This window comes from Euleptes europaea, chromosome 16, assembly GCF_029931775.1.
Source record: "Euleptes europaea isolate rEulEur1 chromosome 16, rEulEur1.hap1, whole genome shotgun sequence".
Taxonomy (NCBI): Eukaryota; Metazoa; Chordata; class Lepidosauria; order Squamata; family Sphaerodactylidae; genus Euleptes; species Euleptes europaea.
This window is the reverse complement of record NC_079327.1, coordinates 11,418,137-11,440,394: the sequence shown is the minus strand read 5'-3', so window position 1 is coordinate 11,440,394 and position 22,258 is coordinate 11,418,137. Positions and strand designations below refer to the sequence as shown.

General features: G+C 43.1%; 1 protein-coding gene across 1 annotated transcript in view; it reads left to right on the top strand.

Annotated features, from left to right (window-relative positions):
• The window catches only part of MYCBP2 (MYC binding protein 2), a 153,588-nt gene that overhangs the window by 105,422 nt on the left and 25,908 nt on the right, over positions 1 to 22,258 (top strand). Inside the window, exons 53-59 of the mRNA XM_056862065.1 lie at positions 2,214 to 2,441; positions 3,302 to 3,434; positions 4,884 to 5,003; positions 16,776 to 18,416; positions 19,088 to 19,257; positions 20,197 to 20,441; positions 21,452 to 21,619. Of these exons, the coding sequence (XP_056718043.1) occupies positions 2,214 to 2,441; positions 3,302 to 3,434; positions 4,884 to 5,003; positions 16,776 to 18,416; positions 19,088 to 19,257; positions 20,197 to 20,441; positions 21,452 to 21,619 (2,705 nt within the window). The remainder of the gene's footprint in view (positions 1 to 2,213; positions 2,442 to 3,301; positions 3,435 to 4,883; positions 5,004 to 16,775; positions 18,417 to 19,087; positions 19,258 to 20,196; positions 20,442 to 21,451; positions 21,620 to 22,258) is intronic.

Sequence of the window (22,258 nt, the reverse complement as noted above, 5' to 3'; positions counted from 1 at the left end):
TGTCCTCAATCTTTTCCCTCACTTAAAAAAAGAAAAATCTTCACAAAGTGGCAGACTGTCTTCCATAAAACAAAGCTCTATGAAAGTATTTTTTCTGTTCAATGAATGGCATGACACACTACATCATGTAGAGCTTTCAGTGTATGCTTTTTGCATTCAGCAGAATTTTCAGCAATGAAAAGTGGTCCAAGCGGACTTAATTTTAAGAATCTTTTTTGGGGGGGAAAAAGAAATGAATATTGTTACAAAGATGCAAGGAAAAAATGCACTTTCATTTCTTTAAATTTCTTCTGCTGATGTCTTAATATTCCAATTCGCGTTTGATATTTGTCTGTCTTAAACTTTGCGTAGAATATCTTTAATGCTAGCCAAGGAGTCAGGGATTTGGACTTATTTTCCTGGACTTCCAAACCTTTTCTCCCTCAGGTGAGTTTTTAACTGTCAGGATCAGTCTCTTTGTGGACCAGTATTTTTTTTTTTTTTTTTGGCATGCAGTGTTGTGTGACAGGTGTGCATTTCAACCAGCGGTTTTCAAACTTTCTGTGGTCAGGGAACCTTTTCTACATGGACTCCCCTGCCGTTGAACATCCGTGTATTGCAAGAGATGTCAGGGCATGTTGTAGGGTGCGAACTGCTGGCAAGGATGCCAGCTGTTTATACCATTGCATTTCTCCATTTCTGTGAACAAATTTAGGGGCAAAACCAGCTGTGATGAAGATCACAGATCTCCAACATTGTGTAAAAAAGTGAATGGCTACTACAGCCTGTGATCAGAATCAGAGCGGCACAAAAAGTGGAAAGATAGTTTCACCCCCAAGTCCTGCTTGATATTGAGAGCCAGGTGTCCTGCCCTGCCGGTCAGCCGTTTAAACAGAAGAAAGAGGTGTCCTTTTATGTCTTTCCCCCTTATCACCAAAAGCAGTGCAAGAAGGCCAGTTTTAAATAGCCAGCAGGGTTTGAAAGGTTAATCCTTCTTCGGCCGCCCTGATCTGAATTGTGGGCACACCCATGCACATGTGTCTTGTACAGACAGAGATCTGTGATCTTTGTCATGCCTGGTTTGGTCCTAAGAGCACATTTTGGAGCAAACCCAACACTTCCTTGCAGCGGCACACTGCAAGGGAATCTCGGTAGGGATGGAGAAGCTGTCATAGGAAAGGTTGTCCATCATTACTGATCTTCACATTGAAGAATGCCTAATAAGCTTTTGAAGAAAATTCAGGGGTTCCCCAGAATTTGATTCAAAACGCTCATTGAAACATCCAAAGCACCCTTGCTTGATTTGGCAACAATGTCTGCTCACACAACCTTTGTTAGAATTTTGTAGGAGTAACGTGTGATTCTGTATTTTTTAAGATGGCTTTGATATGAAATCTTTCCACCTGTCATGTTTGTACGTTGTGTCTCCCTTCCATCGTTATGCTCTCTTGCATGAATAATTCTTTTACCAGATCATAGTCTTTGCGTACCCCCCTTGTGCAGTGGTGATGTGGAGAACCGCTTGTGTGACGTGTCCAAGTCTTCATGCTGCATATTGTACTTTTTGTGTTATAAGCATTCACATTTTGTGTTTAGCGGTAATTCATTGAGTTCTAACATTGAGGTTAAAGGGCCTAACTGCATGTTACATTTCCCTCAAGTCTGCACAATCAAACGTGTATTCCAGTGTTCTGTGCCAGGAACTTAATCTTGGGGGTGCGCAAGCCTGACTTGGATCAGGACCATGAAACTCAAGGAGGGAGCGTGCCAGATTTCCCCTTCATTTGCCGTTTTCCTGAAACAGCCCCAGGGACTTCTATTTTACCCCACTGGGAAAACTGTCAGTGCACATGGAGCCCCTGTGGGGCAAATGCTAGCTCCGTACCCCTTTGCCAATTCAGGTGAAGAAATTGGTGTGGTGTGGAGGCTAAAGCCCCCCTCTCCCCATGTGCCACTGTCCTGACCCAACTTAGGCCCTCATGCCTGGGATTAAGTTACAAGCATAAAACTTGCAATACGCTTGTGATCACGTAGACCCGGGGGGGAACTGGGCAAAATCATAACATGGATTTAAACCTGCAACCGAATAAATGTTCTGACCAGTTGTTTTAGGGTTAGACTTTAGCTGTTGCAGATTTAACGGCGAGGCTTGGGCTTAGCTGAAAAGCGCAAAGGCATTATTAACAGGATTTTTGTTTTTTGATTTATATTTTTTTGTTTTTAACATTTTCCAGGAGTCTAGATCTAATGCAGATGACTTTTTCAAAGACCTAAACTCACACTGCCCTCAGGAAGCGGTAATGCAGGAGCCACCAGATATGCCGTTCCTCCGTGGTGGGCCTGGCGTGTATAAGGTAGTGAAGACTGGCCCCTCAGGTCACAACGTCAGAAGCTGTCCCAACCTTAGAGGTATCCCAATTGGAATGTTAGTTCTGGGAAACAAAGTCAAGGCAGTGGGCGAGGTATGGATCCTTGTAGCTTCGGTTATTGTCTTCATAGATACTGGGTTTTAATAATCATAAGAAAAGCAGCTGTGCTACTACGCAAGGTTTGCTTTTCCATCCTGGGTTGCTAAATGTTAACTCTTCAAAGGTTGGTTTTATGTTGTAAATATTTTATGCAAATCACTGTTGTCTCAATTGTTATAACTGGCATTAATTTTTCCTCATACCTGTGTTTCTGGAATATTGTTGATTCATCAGAGAATGGTCTCCTGTGTTTAACTGTATCTTTCAGAATTTTCTAATTTGAAGTATTTCTAGGGATGCAGCAGAGCTCAAGGATGATCTTATTTTCTTGGTATTGATTCTGCGGTTGCTTCTAGTGATCAGGCTTTGGTGCTCTAATTCTGTGGGCTTGAGGATGTAGTGTGTCATGCTATTTTTTTTGTCCAAACAGCATAAAGGGGACCAAATAGCAACTTTGTGAATGTTGACTGCCTAGTGCCATGACGTTCCTTTTTTCAGTAGGCTTCCAGAAATCCATTTCTTGCATACTACTGGGTAGCAAAATACTGCATGTTAATTGGGAGCTCTCCGTGTGATCTAAAGACTGAATGTTCTCCCCCCCCCCCCCGGATATAATCCAATAAAGCATGCTAAGAAACACTGATGATCTTAAATGTACCAGAAATGCAAAACAGTTCTCTTTCTGTCTTGATTCTTTGGAGCTTAACTTGAAGAACGCCTGTTTGCTTTCATTAATGGGGGAAAGGCTGGGTTTGTTTGTTTGTTTGTTTGTTTTTGCATATGGAAGCATATTGCTGCATCTCATCGATGGATGATTTGAAAAGTAACTTTAATGTGCTTTTTGTGTGTATCAGGTGACTAATTCCGAAGGGACGTGGGTACAGATGGATAAGAACAGCATGGTTGAGTTCTGTGAGAGCGATGAAGGTGAAGCGTGGTCCTTAGCTAGAGACAGAGGAGGAAACCAATATCTCCGGCATGAAGATGGCAAGTTTTGATACTTTTTGCAAAGCTGTCTATTCTTAGTGCTTGTAAACGAAGCCTGCAAACACCCATCCAGCTCCATGTGAGCAATCTTAGCAATTCAGGGTATGTTTTGGGGGCACATGGTACAGTAGCCTTGCTTGGACCTAAGCAGAACTGGGTCTGGTAAGTGCCTGGACAGAGGATCACGTTGGAATCTAATTCACGCCTGTATGTAAAAGCAATAAATCGAAGAAAATCACCTTATTTACATTACAGTTCAAAGTTCTTTACTTTATAGAGGTGTTTCAGAATATTGTTGAAGAACGTGACCAATTTTGAGCTGCAGTCGAGCCTGGTTCTAGGTCCGGGGTCCCCACCTACATCTTTTATGGTGCCCATTAAGGGTTTTTAGAAAGTGGCCAGGGCCAGGTCTGGCTTTTGCCCAGCTCATGCAAAGAAGATAGTCAGGTCAGATGCTCTGAAAAATGAAGACAGATATGCATAGTTAAACTGTGGAACTCCCTGCCCCAGGATGTGGTGATGGCTGCCAACTTGGAAGGCTTTAAGAGGGGAGTGGACATGTTCATGGAGCGGTTCCACGGGGCTTGCAAGTAAGGGCAGCTTCTTGACTTCGGGCGGGGGGGCTGAATCCTCCTTTGGGGGCGCCGCTATTGCGCTGCCTCCAGCCATCAGCGCAGCCCCTCGCCTCAGGAATGGGCCTCCCGTTATCACAATACAGGAGCTGAGTAATTTCACGTGTGTAAAATGTAAACAATTTAAAATACCAAGTGTCTTATTATACTAGTATAACATAATATGCTAGCATAATAAAACATTTGGCATTCTAAGTTGTTCATACTTTTTTGTGATAAAGATATCACAAAAAAGGTATAAAGATGTGAAATTACTGAGCTCCTGTACTACATAACCAGCATGGAATGACTCCTAATAGCTTATTAGCCAGCGTGGTGTAGTGGTTAAGAGCAGTGGTTTGGAGTGGTGGACTCTAATCTGGAGAACCGGGTTTGATTCCCCACTCCTCCACATGAACGGCGGAAGCTAATCTGGTGAACTGGATTTGTTTCCCCGCTCCTACACACAAAGCCAGCTGGGTGACCTTGGGCAAGTTACAGCTCTGTTAGAGCTCTCTCAGCCCCACCTACCTCACAGGGTGTCTGTTGTGGGGAGGGGAAGGGAAGGTGATTGTAAGCCGGTTTGAGTCTCCCTTAAGTGGTAGAGAAAGTCGGCATATAAAAACCAATCCTCTTCTTTTTCTTGTTCTTATCAGAATGAATATCAGGACAACTTTTTATTGTGATAATTAAGGGCAATTCTGTTAATTTTAATAGCTTATTCCGGAGAATGTGGCTTGTGAATTGGAACCTTCAGCCTTGTGTGCATATGTTGGAGCTTGTTTCCCATATGAGATATAATTAAGTTCTAAAACAACTTTTGTTTTTGTTTTTACAGAGCAAGTTCTTCTAGATCAAAATGGGCAGACTCCTCCACCGAGCCCTTTCTCACTGCAAACTTTCAATAAGGGGTGTAGTAACGCACAAGGATTTGATTATGGCCTTGGAATTAACAAAGGTATATCTTATGCCAGTTACTTCCTTTTTTACCAGTATCTTCATTGAGTGTGTTGAATATGTGTGAATGTGCATATATATATATATATGTGTGTGTGTGTGTGTGTGTGTACTTCAAAAGATCAGTTAAATTATAATGTATTTTGATATCTTGGATTTTTTTTCTTATGCTGTGTTAGAAGCTTTAGGCAGAAAATCAAGGAGGAGTAAAGTATGGTTTGAGCTGCAGAATTGTAACAGAAAAAGACAGTTGCCTTAGTATCATAATCGGAAGCATGATAAATTCAGTGTTATTCAACAGGATATGCTTGAGAATAATAGATTCAAATTGCAGTCAGCATCACTAGTTTTTGACGAACTGCCTTAAAATCCCAAGCACGTCTAGCCTGTGCCTTACAAAATGCTTGCTCCTGTGAAATTTGCTCCATATTATAAGCATTTATGGGATTGGAACAAAAATTTCTCAGAACTCACAGGATAGATTAAATTACATCTTGCTTCTGTGAATCGACATCACCGTCCATAGCCTGCTGTGCGGAAACTAAAACCGCATCCTATATGTGTTGATATAGGATCCTCCTCTAGCCCCCTCCCAAAAAGTACAGTGATAACAATGATGGGCGCTGTACCAGCGCTTTAGTTTTTGTTGGTTGTTTCGTTCTGCTGGCATGAGAGGTGTTTAAGAGAACTTAGGTTGTAAAAGTTTTCATTGTATGTTGAATCTCTGAAACTGTCCTGTAACAAATCAGTCTCTTGGTGTATCTAGCTCAGTATAGGCTGGCTGTTGCTCTCCCAGGTCCCCGACAGAGATCTTTCTTGGCACCAGTTTCCCCAAACGATTTCAACTGAAGATAAAAAGGTCAAGGTCCCCCGTGCAAGCACCGGGTCATTCCTGACCCATGGGGTGATGTCACATCCCGACGTTTCCAAGGCAGACTTTGTTTGCAGGGTGGTTTGCCATTGCCTTCCCCAGTTATCTTCCCTTTACCCCCAGCAAGCTAGGTACTCATTTCACCGACCTCGGAAGGATGGAAAGCTGAGTCGACGTTGAGCTGGCAACCTGAAACTGACTTCTGTCGGGATCGAACTCAGGTCGTGAGCAGAGCTTTTGACTGCAGTACTGCCATTTAACACTCTGCGCCACAGGGCCAGGATTAAACTTCGGACATTGTTGATATGAAGCATGTGTTCTACCATTGGAGCTACGACCCCCCCTCCCTCAAGACAGAGCAAGAATTTAGAATTCGTAGCTGGCTACTACATTGCTAGTGTTTGTTTTACTAGTATAATGCTTGAACGTACTTTACAAATATCTTATCAGTCAGAGGCTACAGTCTGCACAATTACCCAATGAAACCAGCGGAGCTTTCCTGAATATATAACTGTATGTACAGTTTTCACCAAGGACTGGTAATCACATTAGTGACTATGGATTTTTAGGTGTTGTTTTTATACCTCCTGAAGCGGGTAAAATTCAAATTAATACATATGTAAAAAGAGTGTGAAAACTTTAAAAAGGTAGAATGAAATGTAATAAATAGCTGGAAATTGATACGTAGAGAGAAAAGCAGAAAATAACAATGAGGCTATCCATTTGAAATTTTGTGAGGTTTTTTGAAACAAGGGAAAAGTTCAGCCAGCTGACACACTTATAAGTTTCAGGGTTACAGTGGGAAAGATGGGCTTCGCTTCATGCCCTGGATTTGTAATAAAAGTACCCGCCACTGGTCGTTAGATTTAGCTTGGTATTGCTTCAAGTTCACTGTCACCTCCTTGTGGCAAAGTCATGAAACATGGGTTTCCTTGAACATAATTTTACAACATTCAAATACTGTCTCTGTAAAATAATATTCAGAAACTTCGTGCTTGTTTTTTTTATTTTATTGGCAATGTCATGACTAAGCGTTACCTTCATTTCCACTATTCTTTAGCTTCATTAGTCCATGATTCCTGGGGACCTTTTTTATCTTTTGCTGAACAGACCTACAGTATATTTGCAGCAGAGTCCCTTTGTTGCTGTTCTTCCTGTTTTGTTTCGTTCTTTGCATCTCGCTCTCCCCTGTGTGTTACCACCGCTTGTGCACAGAGTGATACAGCAACCAGAGAGGTCTGAACCAAATTGATTCCACCCGTTTCACATGGCAAATTAGTGTGCCTCCTTGCAAGTAAACTCAAAAGTCAGTGCAGCAGCACACATCTGAAAGGTACATATGGACAACACTTCTTTGGCCATAGGTGTCCATATACCACAAGGAGTAAAATATTGCTGGGATTTTTAAACCTATTTTTCATCTGAAAAGCATTGGAAGATAAGTCCCATTCAGGGGCATCAGCCAAGATGAGATGGCAGGTTGCTTGAAATAGTATGTCCATGGACGTACCCTGCAAAAAATCCAATTATGCAGATGTGCTCTCAAGAATCTTTTCAGGCTTTTGCTTATAGAGTACTTGAGTGGCTTGTTTCAGCTTTTGGGCTGTGTTATTTGTATGCTGTTTTCACGTTTTTAATTTTACAAATTAGGTCACCATCTGTTTCTAACCTGTTTTTTATGTAGCTGTGTTATGGGAGGTAATGCATCTGAAAACTAATTTATAACACCCCTTTTTCTAGGCCAGTAAGGTGATTTAAGTAAGCAAGCGTCATTGTTTTTTTTGGGGTGGGTGGGGAGGTGTTTTCACTTGGGAGTGGAACACACAAACAATTAAGACTTAGGTATTATGAAGAGACAAACCGTGTAAATTATTATGCTCTGTGGCATATGATCTAGGGCAGGGGTGCCAAACATAAGGCCCGGGAGCCGGAGCCGGCCCCTTGAGAGCTCTTATCTGGCCTGCGAACCCGCTGAGGCAGCCACCCACCCCCTAACTCTCAGTCTGGACTGGGGAAGCATGGCCTGGCCTGACCAAGTGACATTTATGTTATATTCGGCCCTTGTAGTAAATGAGTTCAACACCCCGATCTAGGCCATTATAAGATAGATTAAAATAACACATTAATGTTAAAGGATGGGAACAAGTGTTACTCCTATTAATGACCAGAGAGCAGTCTTCCACTTCTAGCATAATGCTTCATCCTAGTGAATTCAAGGTTAAATTCTGACCACAAGATTAGTTTTGTCACCCAAGCAGATACTAGGTTTCTCTGGATCCCTTCAGAGGTCTGCTTTCAGACATCATGATAAACCATAGTTTCATCAGACCCTGGTAAGCTTTTCTCCCTCTCTCATAATACTAGAACGCGGGGTCATCTGCTGAAGCTGGAGGGTGAGAGATTCAAAAGAGATAAAAAGAAGTATTTCTTCACACAGTGCATAATTAAATGGTGGAGCTTCCTGCCCCAGGATGTGGTGATGGCTGTCAACTTGAAAGGCTTTAAGAGGGGAGTGGGCATGTTCATGGAGGAGAGGGCTATCTATGGCTAGTCAAAATGGATAGTAGTCATGATGCATACCTATTCTCTAGAGAATCAGAGGAGCGTGCCAATTATATGAGGTGCTGTGGAACACAGGCAGGACAATGCTGCTGCAGTTGTCTTGTTTTTGGGCTTCCTAGAGGCACCTGGTTGGCCACTGTGTGAACAGACTGCTGGACTTGATGGGCCTTGTTGTGATCCAGCACGGCCTTTCTTATATTCTTATGACATCTGAATGTGGAGGATCCAGCAAACTGGGAATTGTTGGCTAGCACCGAACTGGGATTTAAAAGTAAAGTTTGTGCCCTCAGGGGCTTGAGATGCAGGTGCCCTCACAACTCAGGAAATCTCCATTAGGTAGGCAAGAGAATTTACTACAGGCTTTCTTCCACTTGGTTTCTATCTGCCCAATCGTGTTCTATCCCCAATCTCCTCAGTAAAGAACAGAGCTCTCTGGGCTCTGTGAGGGAGAACTGCCGGCTGTGTACATACTGGAAGAGAAAGACTATCTCCTGCCTTAGTTGCAGGAAGATTCCTAAACTGGAGAAGGGATTCACACTTTAGAGTGGTAGGATAGGCACTAGGGGTTGAGGGAGGGATATCCCTTCCCCTGCGCAAACTGAAAGTTAACACCATCTCAACCAGGAAAGGGTGCAACCCCAGAAACGAAAGACTGCCCTCTGGACATCTCTGAAGGAGAAATGAAAAATAACTTTAAATAAATTCCATTCCAAGTGTATAAAATTATTGTTTTACGTCTGCAGTGTTCATATAAAAATTGTGTACTGATGTAAGGAGGAAGAACCGTATTGAGCCCCATTTAGTTAAGGACCATGAAAGAGTGCCAAACTAAATAAAAAGGGAACTTAGTCTTCTGAATGAGTGCATGTTCTGTTTTCTGAGAAATAGGGCATAAGGGTATTTTGAAAACTAATATTGCTGAATAAAAGACACTGGTTGACCTTACTACTTAGCTGTGGTGTTCCTTTAACTACCATACATAAGAGTACTACCATACATAAGAGCCTATGTGAGCCATGTCTTAAAATTTATTTGTCGGAATAGCAGTGGTCTGTGGTTTGCATGTTCTAGTTGGAAAAAAATATTTTTTTGCTATTACATAGTGCCCAATTTTAAAATCTTTTTAAAGCACGGTGTCTTGAACAGCGACAAGTTACTTTTTCTCAGTTGGGTCATATGCGAGTTTCATTTTTAGCTGATATTAAATTTTTATTATTTTCAAATAGGAAAAAATAATGGAACCTAATTGGGGGGGTGGGGAAGCGTTATGAGTAATTTGCGTAAAAATCATTCCTTCCCTCTCCCTTGTGAAAATATTTGGTTGAATTACCCATGCGTCCACCAAATATTTCTTGGTAACTGCATCGCTTTCTAGACCATGGGTGTCAAACATAAGGCCCAGTTGCTGGCTCTGGCCCCTTGCGGGCTCTTATCCGGCTCACAAGCCAGCTGAGACAGCCACCCCTCCCCCCAGTCTTGAAGTGTCAATTATCAAAGACTGATAAGTAAATGAAAATACTGTAAGAGTGTTATTGTTTTAAGCATGTTTGTATTTTAAGTAAAAAAAATATCAGTTGGCTTTGCCTGTGTGTTCTGTAAAGTTTGTGTCTCTGGTACCTGGCATTAAATCTTATGGTACACATGGCCCAGCCTGACCAAGTGACATTTATGTCATATCCGGGCCCTCGTAACAAATGAGTTTGACACCCTTGTTCTAGACCAGTGGTTCCCAAACTTTTCGGGCCACCGCCCACTTGGTTCCACAAACTCAACCCCAGCACCCCTACCTTATCCTATAAAAAGCATTATTCAAAATCAGGGTTTGCACAACTCACTAAAGAAGATAATAACAATAAAATTTCAGAACAGTAACAATTAAATTGCACAGCTATTCAAAATCAAATGAAAACTTTTTAGTTGAAATTTATTCAACAAAACCGATGAACTTGGTCCAGTGGTACCAGCTCTTCAAAGTCTGGAAAAAAATTCTGATAGTTTGCACGAAATTTGCCAGCATGGTGCCATAGCTTGATCTATTGTAAATTAGTGAACAACACAGTTGAAGGGGCCCACCTCTAGCGCGCCCACTGCTGCCCCCTTGCCTCTTAGTGCCCCCCCTAGGTAATCCCACCACCCCCCCAGGGGGTGATACCGCCCACTTTGGGAACCACTGTTCTAGACTCTCTTGTAAACGGAGTCATATTTAGTTACAAGATTGCAAACCAGCCAAACATTTTATCTTTCAGCTGAAATTTCATTCAGAACATTTTTATTTATTTATTTTTGGAAAATTTCAGGTTGTAGTGTTGACTGTTTTGCCCACTGCAGGTGACCAACTGGGCGCCATACTGAATTCCATTCAGTCACGGCCTAGTCTCCCAGCTCCTTCCATCTTTGATCAAGCTGCAAAACCTCCCTCTTCCTTAGTCCACAGCCCATTTGTGTTTGGACAGTCCCTTTCCTTCCAGCAACCTCAGCCACAGCTTCCGAGTAAGTCCGTCAGCCTTTCCTGCCTCATCCGACCATTTCTGAAGCTTTGTCATGTGCTGTAACAATCTTAGTTGCTTACCAGCTGCTAATCATCCATTGGTGCACCTTTTTGATTTCTCTTTTTTCCTTTTATGTTGGCTTTTCATGACTTTGAAGCAAACTCCAGTTTTTTCCCGCAACTACAAAGGATTGCTCCACCAGCCTTTCTGAATGTGTTCTGTAGTGTAGAAGATAACAATTCATATATACTTTGTTTTTTGATTTTCCTGTGGGTTGTAATTTGGTTAAGCATTTCACAGTAGTTGCTGTAACACTTGAAAGAACTTAAGATGTGTTTGAAAAGCCCCTTCTGCCCGTGCCTTTTGCTTCTAGGGTGTTGTTGTAAACCCCCGTGTTAACTTCAAATACTTTGATTATTGCTGCGTTTCCCCCCTCCCTCCTCTAACCATCTTTCTCCCTAACATTTCTTGGAGTCGCATGTTATCAGCAATTTTACTTGCAGCAAAATAAAAAACTAAGATCTTTTCTCATGTAATTGGAGGTGATTGTTGCCTATATAGTTTTGGCATTACAATTACTTTAGGTACCATCAGATCATTTCAGTATATCTCTACGTGTGTTTGTGTACTGGTCCAGCTGCCCTTGCCTGTTAGTTTTCCTGCCTAGCTAGAGAGGAAGAGCAACTTGAAGTGTGGTGTAGTGGTTAAGAGCGGTGGTTTGGTGCGGTGGACTCTGATCTGGAGAACTGGGTTCATTTTCCATCTCCTTCACATGAGTGGCAGACGCTAATCTGGTGAACTGGATTTGTTTCCCCGCTCCTACACACAAAGCCAGCTGGGTGACCTTGGCCAAGTTACAGCTCCGTTAGAGCTCTCTCAGTCCCACCTACCTCACAGGGTGTCTGTCATTAGGAGGGGGAAGGGAAGATGATTGTCAGCCAGTTTGATTCTTCCTTAAGTGGTAGAGAAAGTCGGCATATAAAAACCAACTCTTCTTCTCTTCCTTTTTCTTTGTCTTGGAAAATTTCCTTTGATACCTTGGCTTGGATTCCGTGGAAAAGGTCTGTGAGCATTAAGGGAGGAAGTGATTTTTACTGATTCTGTCCCTGCGTCAGCTGCCCTTTCAATTCCCTCATGCTACTCCTGGGGGTCCTTCTCCTCCAGGTCCAGCATTTCAGGGGGCATTTTAGATGGCGGCAGTAGAGGAAGATGGGGAATTTGTGCTTTGCCAGCACAGAATGTAGATGTGATCCAACCCCCTGATATACAATCTTGAGTCTTCTAGTCTGACAGCAGAACTACCCATTGGTACATTAGACTGAAAGTTGAATTGTAGAGTAGACCCTCAGGTCATGTCTGATCAGTAACCTAATATGGAAGTGGACTGAACAGAGGGTACATATCATAGTGGAATTAATTGGTGGTGGTGGGGAGAAAGGTCTGGCCGTAGAAGAAATGTGAAAGTCGACTTTTTTTCTTAGCATGAAGAATTATTCTGTTATCCAACGTTATTCAGCCAGTAGGAGACATGTTAATCATCATTGGTGAAAATGTCTGTATTCTTCAGGGTCTTTAAGAAGGGATGTTTTTGAACCAGGCAAATACTTGGTTTCAAGCACCTTTGCTGCTTCATTCCACTTATTTACTCTGCTCACCCAGAGTACTGTGTTCAGTTTTGGGCATCGCAATTTAAGAAAGATGTAGGCAAGTTGGAACATGTCCAAAGGAGGGCAACAAAGATGGTGAGGGGTCTGGAGACCAAGTCCTGTGAGGAAAGGTTGAAGGAGCTGGGTATGTTTAGCCTGAAGAGGAGAAGACTGAGAGGGGATATGATAACCATGTTCAAGTATTTGAAGGGCTGTCACATAGAGGATGGTGCCGAGTTGTTTTCTGTTGCCCCAGAAGGTTGGACCAGAACCAATGGGTTGAAATTAAATCAAAAGAGTTTCCATCTAGACATTAGGAAGAATTTTCTAACAGAGCGGTTCCTCAGTGGAACAGGCTTCTTCGGGAGGTGGTGAGCTCTCCTTCCCTGGAGGTTTTTAAGAAGAGGTTAGATGGTCATCTGTTAGCAATACTGATCCTATGACCTTAGGCAGTTCGTGAGAGGGAGGTCATCTTGGCCATCTTCTGGGCATGAAGTAGGGGTCACTGGGGGTGTGTGGGGGGAGGTAGTTGTGAATTTCCTGCATTGTGCAGGGGGTTGGACTAGATGACCCTAGTGGTCCCTACCAGCTCTATAATTTTATGATTCATTCAGGAAAGATACTACAGCATCCACAGGGTCAACCCAAGCAGGGCAATTTCCTTCCTCCATTAGATAGAGAGGAGCGTCTGTGCATCATGGTCAGGACAGATTATCAGACTTATTCAGTTTGTCTGTGTGATGCAACACTTTCATTGTTGTGTCTCACCACTGCATTTAGCAGCGACACAAAGACCCTCTATCGAGGCTGTGGAAACTCTGCATGTTTAAAGGTTTTATTTGCCTTTTACTTAAATGTTGTCGACATCATCTGGCTCCCATTTCATAAACAGTTTTCTTTGTCCTTTTCATTCTTTCCCCCACCCACTCACATAGCCAAATAGTTTTGTTGTTTCCAAATATACAGACAGCCGTGTGCAAAGTGACAGATAATTCACACCAATCTTAGATATTCATCACCACACAAGCACACTTAAGATACTCTTATGAGCATTTGCTTTAGCAATGATCCTTTAATTCATTCTGAAACCTCTGTTTGTAGTTGAAATGTAACAAGAAACGTTATTCTGTGTAGTTTATTTAGTCTTGCTACTAGGCTTACAGTGACTTGTCTAGTAATTCGGCTGATAATTCAGGGTTTTTAAATATAAATAAAATCCACGCACACACATATATGGTTTTTTACTACAGCGGAGGGTGGAAGTAAGGCTGCTGAGTGTGCTGTTCTTAAACTGACATGTTTCATTGGCTGGACTAAAATGCTGGTATATCAACCATCTTTTAATCTGTTTCCTGTTCATGTTATAGTTTGGGTGTCTTTGTTATTGTGAATAGGCTTATCAATATGGTTTAGCTTGCCTAGCCATTAATGGGAGATGAGGGGCTTAGCAAGTGGAGCTGGGGTGTCTTTAGTGGTCTAGAGTGTGTTTTCAGCCTGTGGAATATGACACCAATCCCAGTTTGGGGGAGGGACAGAGAGACCGCTAGAAGAAGTTTGCTATTCGAATTCATATGTGGAAGTCAGGGAGCTGGGAATGTTTAGCTAAAACTGAAATTTCCTTGGGTGTAGTCGCTGTCTAGGAATATGAGGCTCAATTGGCAGATGTGCTGTCTACTATGCAAGTCTGTTTGCTTGTAGATCCTGCTTGGAGTTACTAGAACAATCCTTGTCCTCTGTTTATAACTTTGATATAGGTTCCCATGTGTACGATTGGCGGTTTGGGTTAATTTTTTTTTAATTAATTGGGATCATATCAAAGTAGAAGTTAAAGAAAATGCTTCTTATTGGAAGCAGTCTTTTCCCTACATTCCAGAGATGTGTTTTACCCACTGATAACAAGAGGGGGACTGTCTTAAATTTGGAGCACAAGACAAGGTTCTAGATAAATCAGACCTCCTTTGAGGAAGTGGAATTCCTTAATCCTAAATGGAGGGAAATCTGTCCAAATAGGCATGTGATATTACTTTTGACTTTCTTTTTGGCAACATGAATTGTGGGAATAGACTTTTGCTGAAGTGTATTTTTCTTGCTTATCCTAAGAATCCCATCAAAAGTTCTATAAGATTGTCCTCAAGCATATTTTTCCAACACTTTAGTCTATTAGAAACAATAAAATCAAGAACAATCCATGAGTAGAACACAACCAAACCATTCATTAACTGCTGGTCCATTTTTAATTTTTTGAGCTCAACTATTTGCTTTGTCACCGTTAAGAACTTGCAGTTAGGTTTTTCCTTAGGTCTTTGTTGAAAAATGATTTTTTTGGGGGGGTGGGGTGGGGGAAGCACCTAGAATGATTATTTAATTTTGTAAATCCTTAGCAGTGGAAGGGGCGGGGGAAACACGTGAAAATGTTGTGGAGTTAGATGTGTCTCATCTGAATTGCTTGCTTTGCTTGTTTTTTTAAATTTGCTCTTTTTTTCCATTGAATCTATGCTGCTTCTGTGCCACTGTTTTCCACTTTAGAAACTCCATCCCGCAGCCTTGCTTCTCGTGAGCGCATTTACAAAAGTAATGATGTAGCTGGGCCTGCCTCTGCTATTTCATCTCTCTCTCACAAACTAAAGGGTGGGTACGCATGCCAATGTGGAGAAGGTTGTTCAGAAGTGCATAACAGAAAAGACGTTAATTTGACTAGAGTCCATTTCATTCCATTCACTTTTTTAAAAAAGTTTTTGCTTAGCATTCTGTTGACTTTGCGTATAGCCCTGATTTAATGAGTTACCATAAATGTGCAGGGATGGGTTTTTTTATATATATTATTATCCTCTTTGTCGACATGAAAGTGTATATTTGAATATACTGCAAATACGATTTAGGACCTGAATTTATATCAAAGCAAAAAAAAAAAACGGATTAACATTTCATATTTCAATCAGCTCTGTGATTTTGGAGTTTTTCTAGGGGGAGAGTACAGCTAAGGAGGATTGTATGGCTTGGTATAAAATTTTAGGTCGGACCCAGTGGTCTGTCGACTGAAGGTGCTGAGGACTGCTGATTCCCCGCCCCTGCAGTCCTTTCCGATGCAGGACAGCTGGTTCCCAGAGTTGCAAGAAATGCGTGGATTCAAAGAGGCATGTGGATCAGGTGGCTGTTGTGAGGAGAAGGAAGGAAGTCAAATCACCCCTTACCCTTCCACAGTTTACCCCACCCCCGCATTTACGAATGTAAATCCTCACGTGTCCTGTGACCCCAAGAGTGGGCTTGCCCAGGGTTGGAAAGGATTGCTGGGGGGAATGGGACGAGGGAAAGATCCACAATCCTTATACCCATAGTTTGCTAGGTCCATGTGAATGTGACTCTTGCCCAAACGTTGTTATAACATTTTCGTTTTAATTACTGGTCATTTTCTATAAATGTTTAGCAGGAGCCAAAGATGGAAAATACACCCACCTACAATTTGCCAGAAATTAACAAATTATCAGAAATTATCAAATAAACAAGGCTTAAAATATTGGTTTGGAGTATTGTAACCTAGATATATCTTATTGCCAATATAGTGTGGTGCATGTTAGCATCCTCCCCAAATTCCCATTTATTCTTTTCTTTGTTTCTTGCCTTTCAGGAAGTGTGGTTAGCTTAAAAGCTTTTCACACTGTGCATGTTAATAAGCTTCCTTAGAACATGTATGGACTACTCTGGGAGACGTTTAGATAACTGTTAAGCAGTATTCAGCGGTCGTTCACCTCGATCCTGTAGGAATGATCTGTGTGTGGGAACCTTGCTCCACAGATGGCTATTGCCCGTGTAGGACTGTGTGCAAGCAAAACCGTGCTGTGTGCACCCACATCCAGTATCAAGGGGCGCATGGCAGTGTAGCGTGCTTGATTGGGGTTCTAAATGCACTCATGAACCAGGCCAAGCAGTAATGGGCACCTGCGTGGGAGTGGAGATGAAGATAGAGTTCCCTGGGGACAGTAAGAATAGTCAAAGCTGATAACCAATCAGCAGATGTAATCCTAACTTGTAGGACTGAGCTCTGCTATATGAAAATTGCTCTTTGTATCCCTTCCTTTTTTTAACTGTATTGTCTTTCTGAAGTTGAGGAATCTGATGAATTTGTGTGGCCGTTCAGCACCGTGATTCTTTCTGAGATAAACAAACTTTCCCTTTTAATAACGTCTTTATAAAAATGTGTCAAACAGGTGACAGAATGAATTTTACTACAGCCGCTAGACCAGTTTCTCCGGCAGGGAAATCGGACGTGGCGACAAAATACCGAGTGGACAGCAGGTCGCTTAAATCCGACGGCCGTGTGAGCCACAGTGTCGGAGACCAGAAAAAGCCCAGGAATATGGAGGGCTTATCTGCTAGTGAATCTCTGATGCTGAAATCCGATACCGGAAAGCTGAGGTCGGACTCTCACAGCAGGTCATTGTCCCCAAATCATAACACTCTGCAAACTGTAAAAACGGATGGAAGGACCACATCTGGTTTGAGGGCAGAATCTCCAGGGCCAGGTACCCGATCATCTTCACCCAAGACTCTTTCAGCAGGCAAATCCTGTACGTCTGGCGCTGGTTCTCGCCGGTCATCCTCTCCTCACGATAAGACTCAGAAACCCCCGGCCCCCGTGAAAACCAAAATCGACCCTCCTCGAGAGCGATCAAAATCAGATTCTTATACGTTGGACCCGGATACCCTTCGCAAAAAGAAGGTGCCCCTCACGGAACCAATAAGGGGAAGGTCCACTTCTCCAAAACCGAAAATTATGTCGAAAGATGGAAAACCTGTGTCTGAAACAGACAACAGGGCCCCTTCCCCTCACGTGGTGCAAGAAAACCTTCACAGCGAAGTGGTTGAAGTCTGCACTTCGAGCACCTTAAAGACAAATAGCATTACGGACAGTACCTGTGAAGATAACTCTGAGTTCAAAAGCGTGGACGATGGCTCCAGTAAAGTTCATTTCAGCATAGGGAAGGCGCCTCTGAAAGACGAGCAAGATATGCGGGCGTCTCCAAAAGTGAGCCGCAAGTGTGCGAGCAGGCACACAAGACCCAAAAAGGAGAAGTCCGTGTGCCTTTTCAAAGGCGATGGCGCCAGATCCGTAGAGCCTGCCAAACAAGCTATGTCGCCCTCTGTGGCAGAATGCGCCCGGGCCGTCTTCGCTTCTTTCCTGTGGCATGAAGGGATCGTGCATGACGCCATGGCTTGCTCATCTTTTTTGAAATTCAACCCTGAACTCTCGAAGGAGCACGCGCCAATTAGGAGCAACCTGGGCCAACAGCCCGTAGAAGAAAAAGAGACCAAGCTGAAAAACAGACATTCGCTAGAAATATCATCCGCTCTGAATATGTTTAACATAGCCCCTCATGGGCCTGACATATCGAAAATGGGCAGCATAAATAAAAACAAGGTCCTCTCTATGCTTAAAGAGCCCCCTCTTCACGAACGGTGCGAGGATGGGAAAAATGAAAGTGCCTCCTTTGAAACTTCTAGCCACCAGGCCATGAAATCTAAGTCCCTTCTTCCCTTAACGCTGCAGCACCTGGTAGCCTTTTGGGAAGACATTTCCTTGGCGACGATCAAGGCCGCTTCTCAGAACATGATTTTCCCGAGCCCCGGCTCCTGCGCAGTGCTGAAGAAGAAAGAGAGTGACAAAGATGGCAAGAAGTCCAAAAAGGAAAAGAAGAAAAAAGAGAAAGCGGAAGCCAGGCCGAGGGGAAACCTCTTTGGGGAAATGGCTCAGCTTGCGGTGGGGGGCCCGGAGAAAGATACCATCTGTGAGCTGTGTGGAGAATCCCACCCGTATCCAGTGACCTATCACATGAGGCAAGCTCATCCAGGTAAGGCAAGGGTAGTTAGTAGTAGCAGTACATTTATTTGTATGTGGCTATAGGCCTTCACAAAACACCATCCGCAAAGTAGCACATTGTAAAAACGTGTACAGGAAAATACAATCTGAAAGAATTGACATTAATATAAGCCACCGAAAACAATATTATTTATGGGATTCCGCAATCTAGAGCTATCTACCTTAGCCCTTATTTTCCTTGTTGCCAGAGGAAACAATGAGATTCTATACATACTAAATATTGTCGAAGGCTTTCACGGTCAGAGTTCATTGGTTCTTGTAGGTTATCCAGGCTGTGTGACCGTGGTGTGACCACGGTCACACAGCCCTGATAACCTACAAGAACCAATCTATCCATACTCATTGGTGTCAGACAACAAGGTTTTCAGGTATCTGTTTTGTCAGTGAGATGTTTGTGCCTGCAGGTGACAATGCCAGCCAGTGTCCTACGCCCAGCTCTCTCCTGTCTGTTGGTCTGAATGCGAGCGGATCTGTTCTAATATGCAACGTTGGCTAACATGACAGTTGTAAGGGCGATCATCGGAACCTCTAAAGATCAGCCTGACGTGCTTTTAAAGATGCTTTCCCCTCTCTGAAATACGCAGCATAGCAAAAAAAAATGTAGTAGATCTTCACCTGAAGCATAATTTTTTGTGATTTAAGGGTGTGGCCGGTATGCCGGCGGACAAGGCTATAACAGCATCGGACACTTCTGCGGAGGATGGGCTGGTAATTGTGGCGACGGCGGCATCGGAGGAAGCACCTGGTATCTCGTCTGCGATCGGTGCAGAGAGAAATACCTCCGTGAAAAGCAGGCGGCAGCAAGAGAAAAGGTATCTATTGTTCTGTTTCTTACTGGCTAAGAGGAGGGTTTGGAGACAAAAGAAGAACAAGGTGCAGAGTAAAGCGGTTCGCTTGACCTTTTAGATCCCAACGTGTTTCTCTATAAGCTTCGTCAGGGGATCTTAAGCAGAAACTTCTCTGGCTCCCACCTTGGACATTGATTAGCTTCTGGGATCTGATAAGAATCGGGCTGGCCTGGGCCATCCACAGTCTGCCTTTGCAGTAATCTGTAGAATGGCTCTCTTGTCGCTAAAGTTGCCCTCTTCAAGTATACTTTACACCAAGCTTGTAAACAGGCGCTTACCAGATTGTTTGTGGCAACTGAGAATTGCTCTCTGGCAAACTATTTTGTAAAGGTGTTTTTTTTTTTGTCTTACCATACCACGATTGACTTAAAGATCCACGGCAGGTCGCTAGTGGGGAAAGATGTTGTTTTTAATAATGGTAGACATTTGTAATGCTGCCTTTTTCCATTTTTTTTTAGTTTTGAAGTTTTTAGAACAGTAAAAGAACTCGATAAGTAGACCAGTGACTCTCTCAGTCACAGATTTGTAAGGGGAGTTGTTGTTGGCCTCTTGGTATTCCCATTTTCTGTGTGCGACTATGAAAAAAATAGAACAGGGTCTTGTTACCAGTCTTGAGTGAATCTGTACTCCACGTAAGCCATAGGGGTTGGGCTGTTTGCCTAGTCCTGATGTTTCAGTTGTAGACAGCTGATAGTAATGAAGAGGGGACAGACAGGCTTGGAGCAGGAGAGCTCCAGCATGGAGTATTGGATCTGCTATACGTCTCTTGGATAGCAAAGGGTGGGCTACAACTATTCATAGGAATCTGACCCTTTTAAGCAGTGGGCTGTTGTGATTCCTTTCTTTTAACCTGCCTCTCTCCAGCGACAGGCTCAAGTAATGCTGGTTTCTGTCTCTTTATAGGTCAAGCAGTCTAGGAGGAAGCCATTGCAAGTGAAGACTCCTCGTGCCTTGCCGACCATGGAAGCCCACCAAGTGATCAAAGCCAATGCGCTGTTCCTGCTGGCCTTGAGCAGTGCAGCGGAGCCCAGCATCTTGTGCTACCACCCTTCCAAACCATTCCAGTCCCAGCTCCCCAGTGTCAAGGAGGGCATCTCGGAGGACTTCCCTGTTAAAATGTCCTGTCTCTATCTCCAGACTTTAGCCAGGTGAGGAAAAACAAAACAAAAATTGATGAGTTTAATTACACTTCCGGAGGTATAGGCTCTTGTATGTCATCTGGGAGTCAGACAGGTTGAACGGTTTGTAAGGGGGGGCTGTCCTCTTAAGATGACCGAAAGCGAAGACTCAGAAGAAAATAAACCCTCCTGAACTGACTCAGGCTGAAGTCCAGTTTAATCTTTGTTTCCACAGAGGGAAGTAGCTAGCTCAGGGTCTCCAGCGTGATATAGTGGTTAAGGGCGGCAATCTAGAGAACCAGGTTCGATTCCCCACTCCTCCACACAAGCGGCGGACTCTAGTCTGGAGAACTGGATTGGTTTCCCCACTTCTGCACATGAAGCCAGCTGGGTGACCTTGGGCTAGTTGCAGTTCTCTCTTAACTTTCTCAGCCCCACCTACCTCACAAGGTGTCTGTTGTGGGGAGGGGAAGAGAAGGCAACTGTAAGCCTGTTTGAGTCTTCTTAAAGAGGTAGAGAAAATCAGGGTATAAAAACCAACTCTTCTTCTTCTCCTGAGTGGACCCTTTTGCAGTAAAATTTCCTGACCTCGGTAAAAAGGCTGTGTATTCATAGGGTCGCCATGAGTCGGAAGCGACTTGACGGCACTTAACACACACACATACAAGTATCATTTACTAGGCTTGTACTTCATGTTTCCTTGCTCCGCCAGTCACCCAACCCAATATACTGTTACCTCTGTAGAACTCTTGCAGATCCTATAGACTGGGTTTTAAATAGGACTCCAATTGAATATCTAATTTGGAAAATTTTCAACATGGGTCAGAGCCCAAAGTGCACAAATTTAACCTGAGAAGCAGTTGTGGTGATCAGTGAAATAGAACTATGTGTGTTTGTGTATTTGGAGGGGGGCGGGGCGTGGAATTTACCGCTACACATTCTTGTTAATTTCTGTCAGGTCTATCCATTTAGTTGGCTGGTAAAAGACTGGACTGAAAGATTTAGTTTTGAGGTTATATTCTGTACCTTGTTTTCTTCAGGCATCATCATGAAAACTTTGTTGGGTATCCAGATGACAACCTCTTTCAGGATGAGATGAGATATTTGCGCTCGACTTCAGTGCCTGCACCTTATATATCAGTTACTCCTGATGCCAGTCCTAATGTTTTTGAGGAACCCGAAAGCAACATGAAATCCATGCCCCCAAGGTACTCCAGTGTGCACATTAATGTGTGCTCATGTGCTAGCTACAAAGGGTTTTTATGTTCAGACAGCTCTGTGCTTTTTGGAGACTGCTTGTTTGTAACCACTTAGTGGTGGTTGGTGGTGGAAAGTGCTGTCAAGCCGCAGCCGACTTATGGCGACCACACAGAGTTTTCAAGGCAAGACATGTTCAGAGGTGGTTTGCCATTGCCTGCCTCTGCATAATGACCCTGGACTACCTTGGTGGTCTTCCATCCAAGTACTAACCTGGGCCAACCCTGCTCAGCTTTCAAGGTCTGATGAGATAAGGCTAGCCTGGGCCATACAGGTCAGGGATAACCACTTAGTTTTGGGAAATGACCACAGAACATACCTTTATTTTATTTGTCAACTATAAAGATACTATTTTGTGTGGAATAATTTGCTCACCACCTCCTTATAATTTCCAAAGAGGATATCTGGATTTTTACACTAATCTTCAACATATCGCCTTTAATCCAGATGAATTTCAGGAGAAGGTGTAATGTCAGACAATTGCACTTCTAAAAGCTTCACTTTTCTGTAATTTTGTCTGAAGTACAGAAGCAGATTTATTTTGGTTTTAGGGCAGTTACAATCCTGCTACCAGACAATGTCAGAGTTTG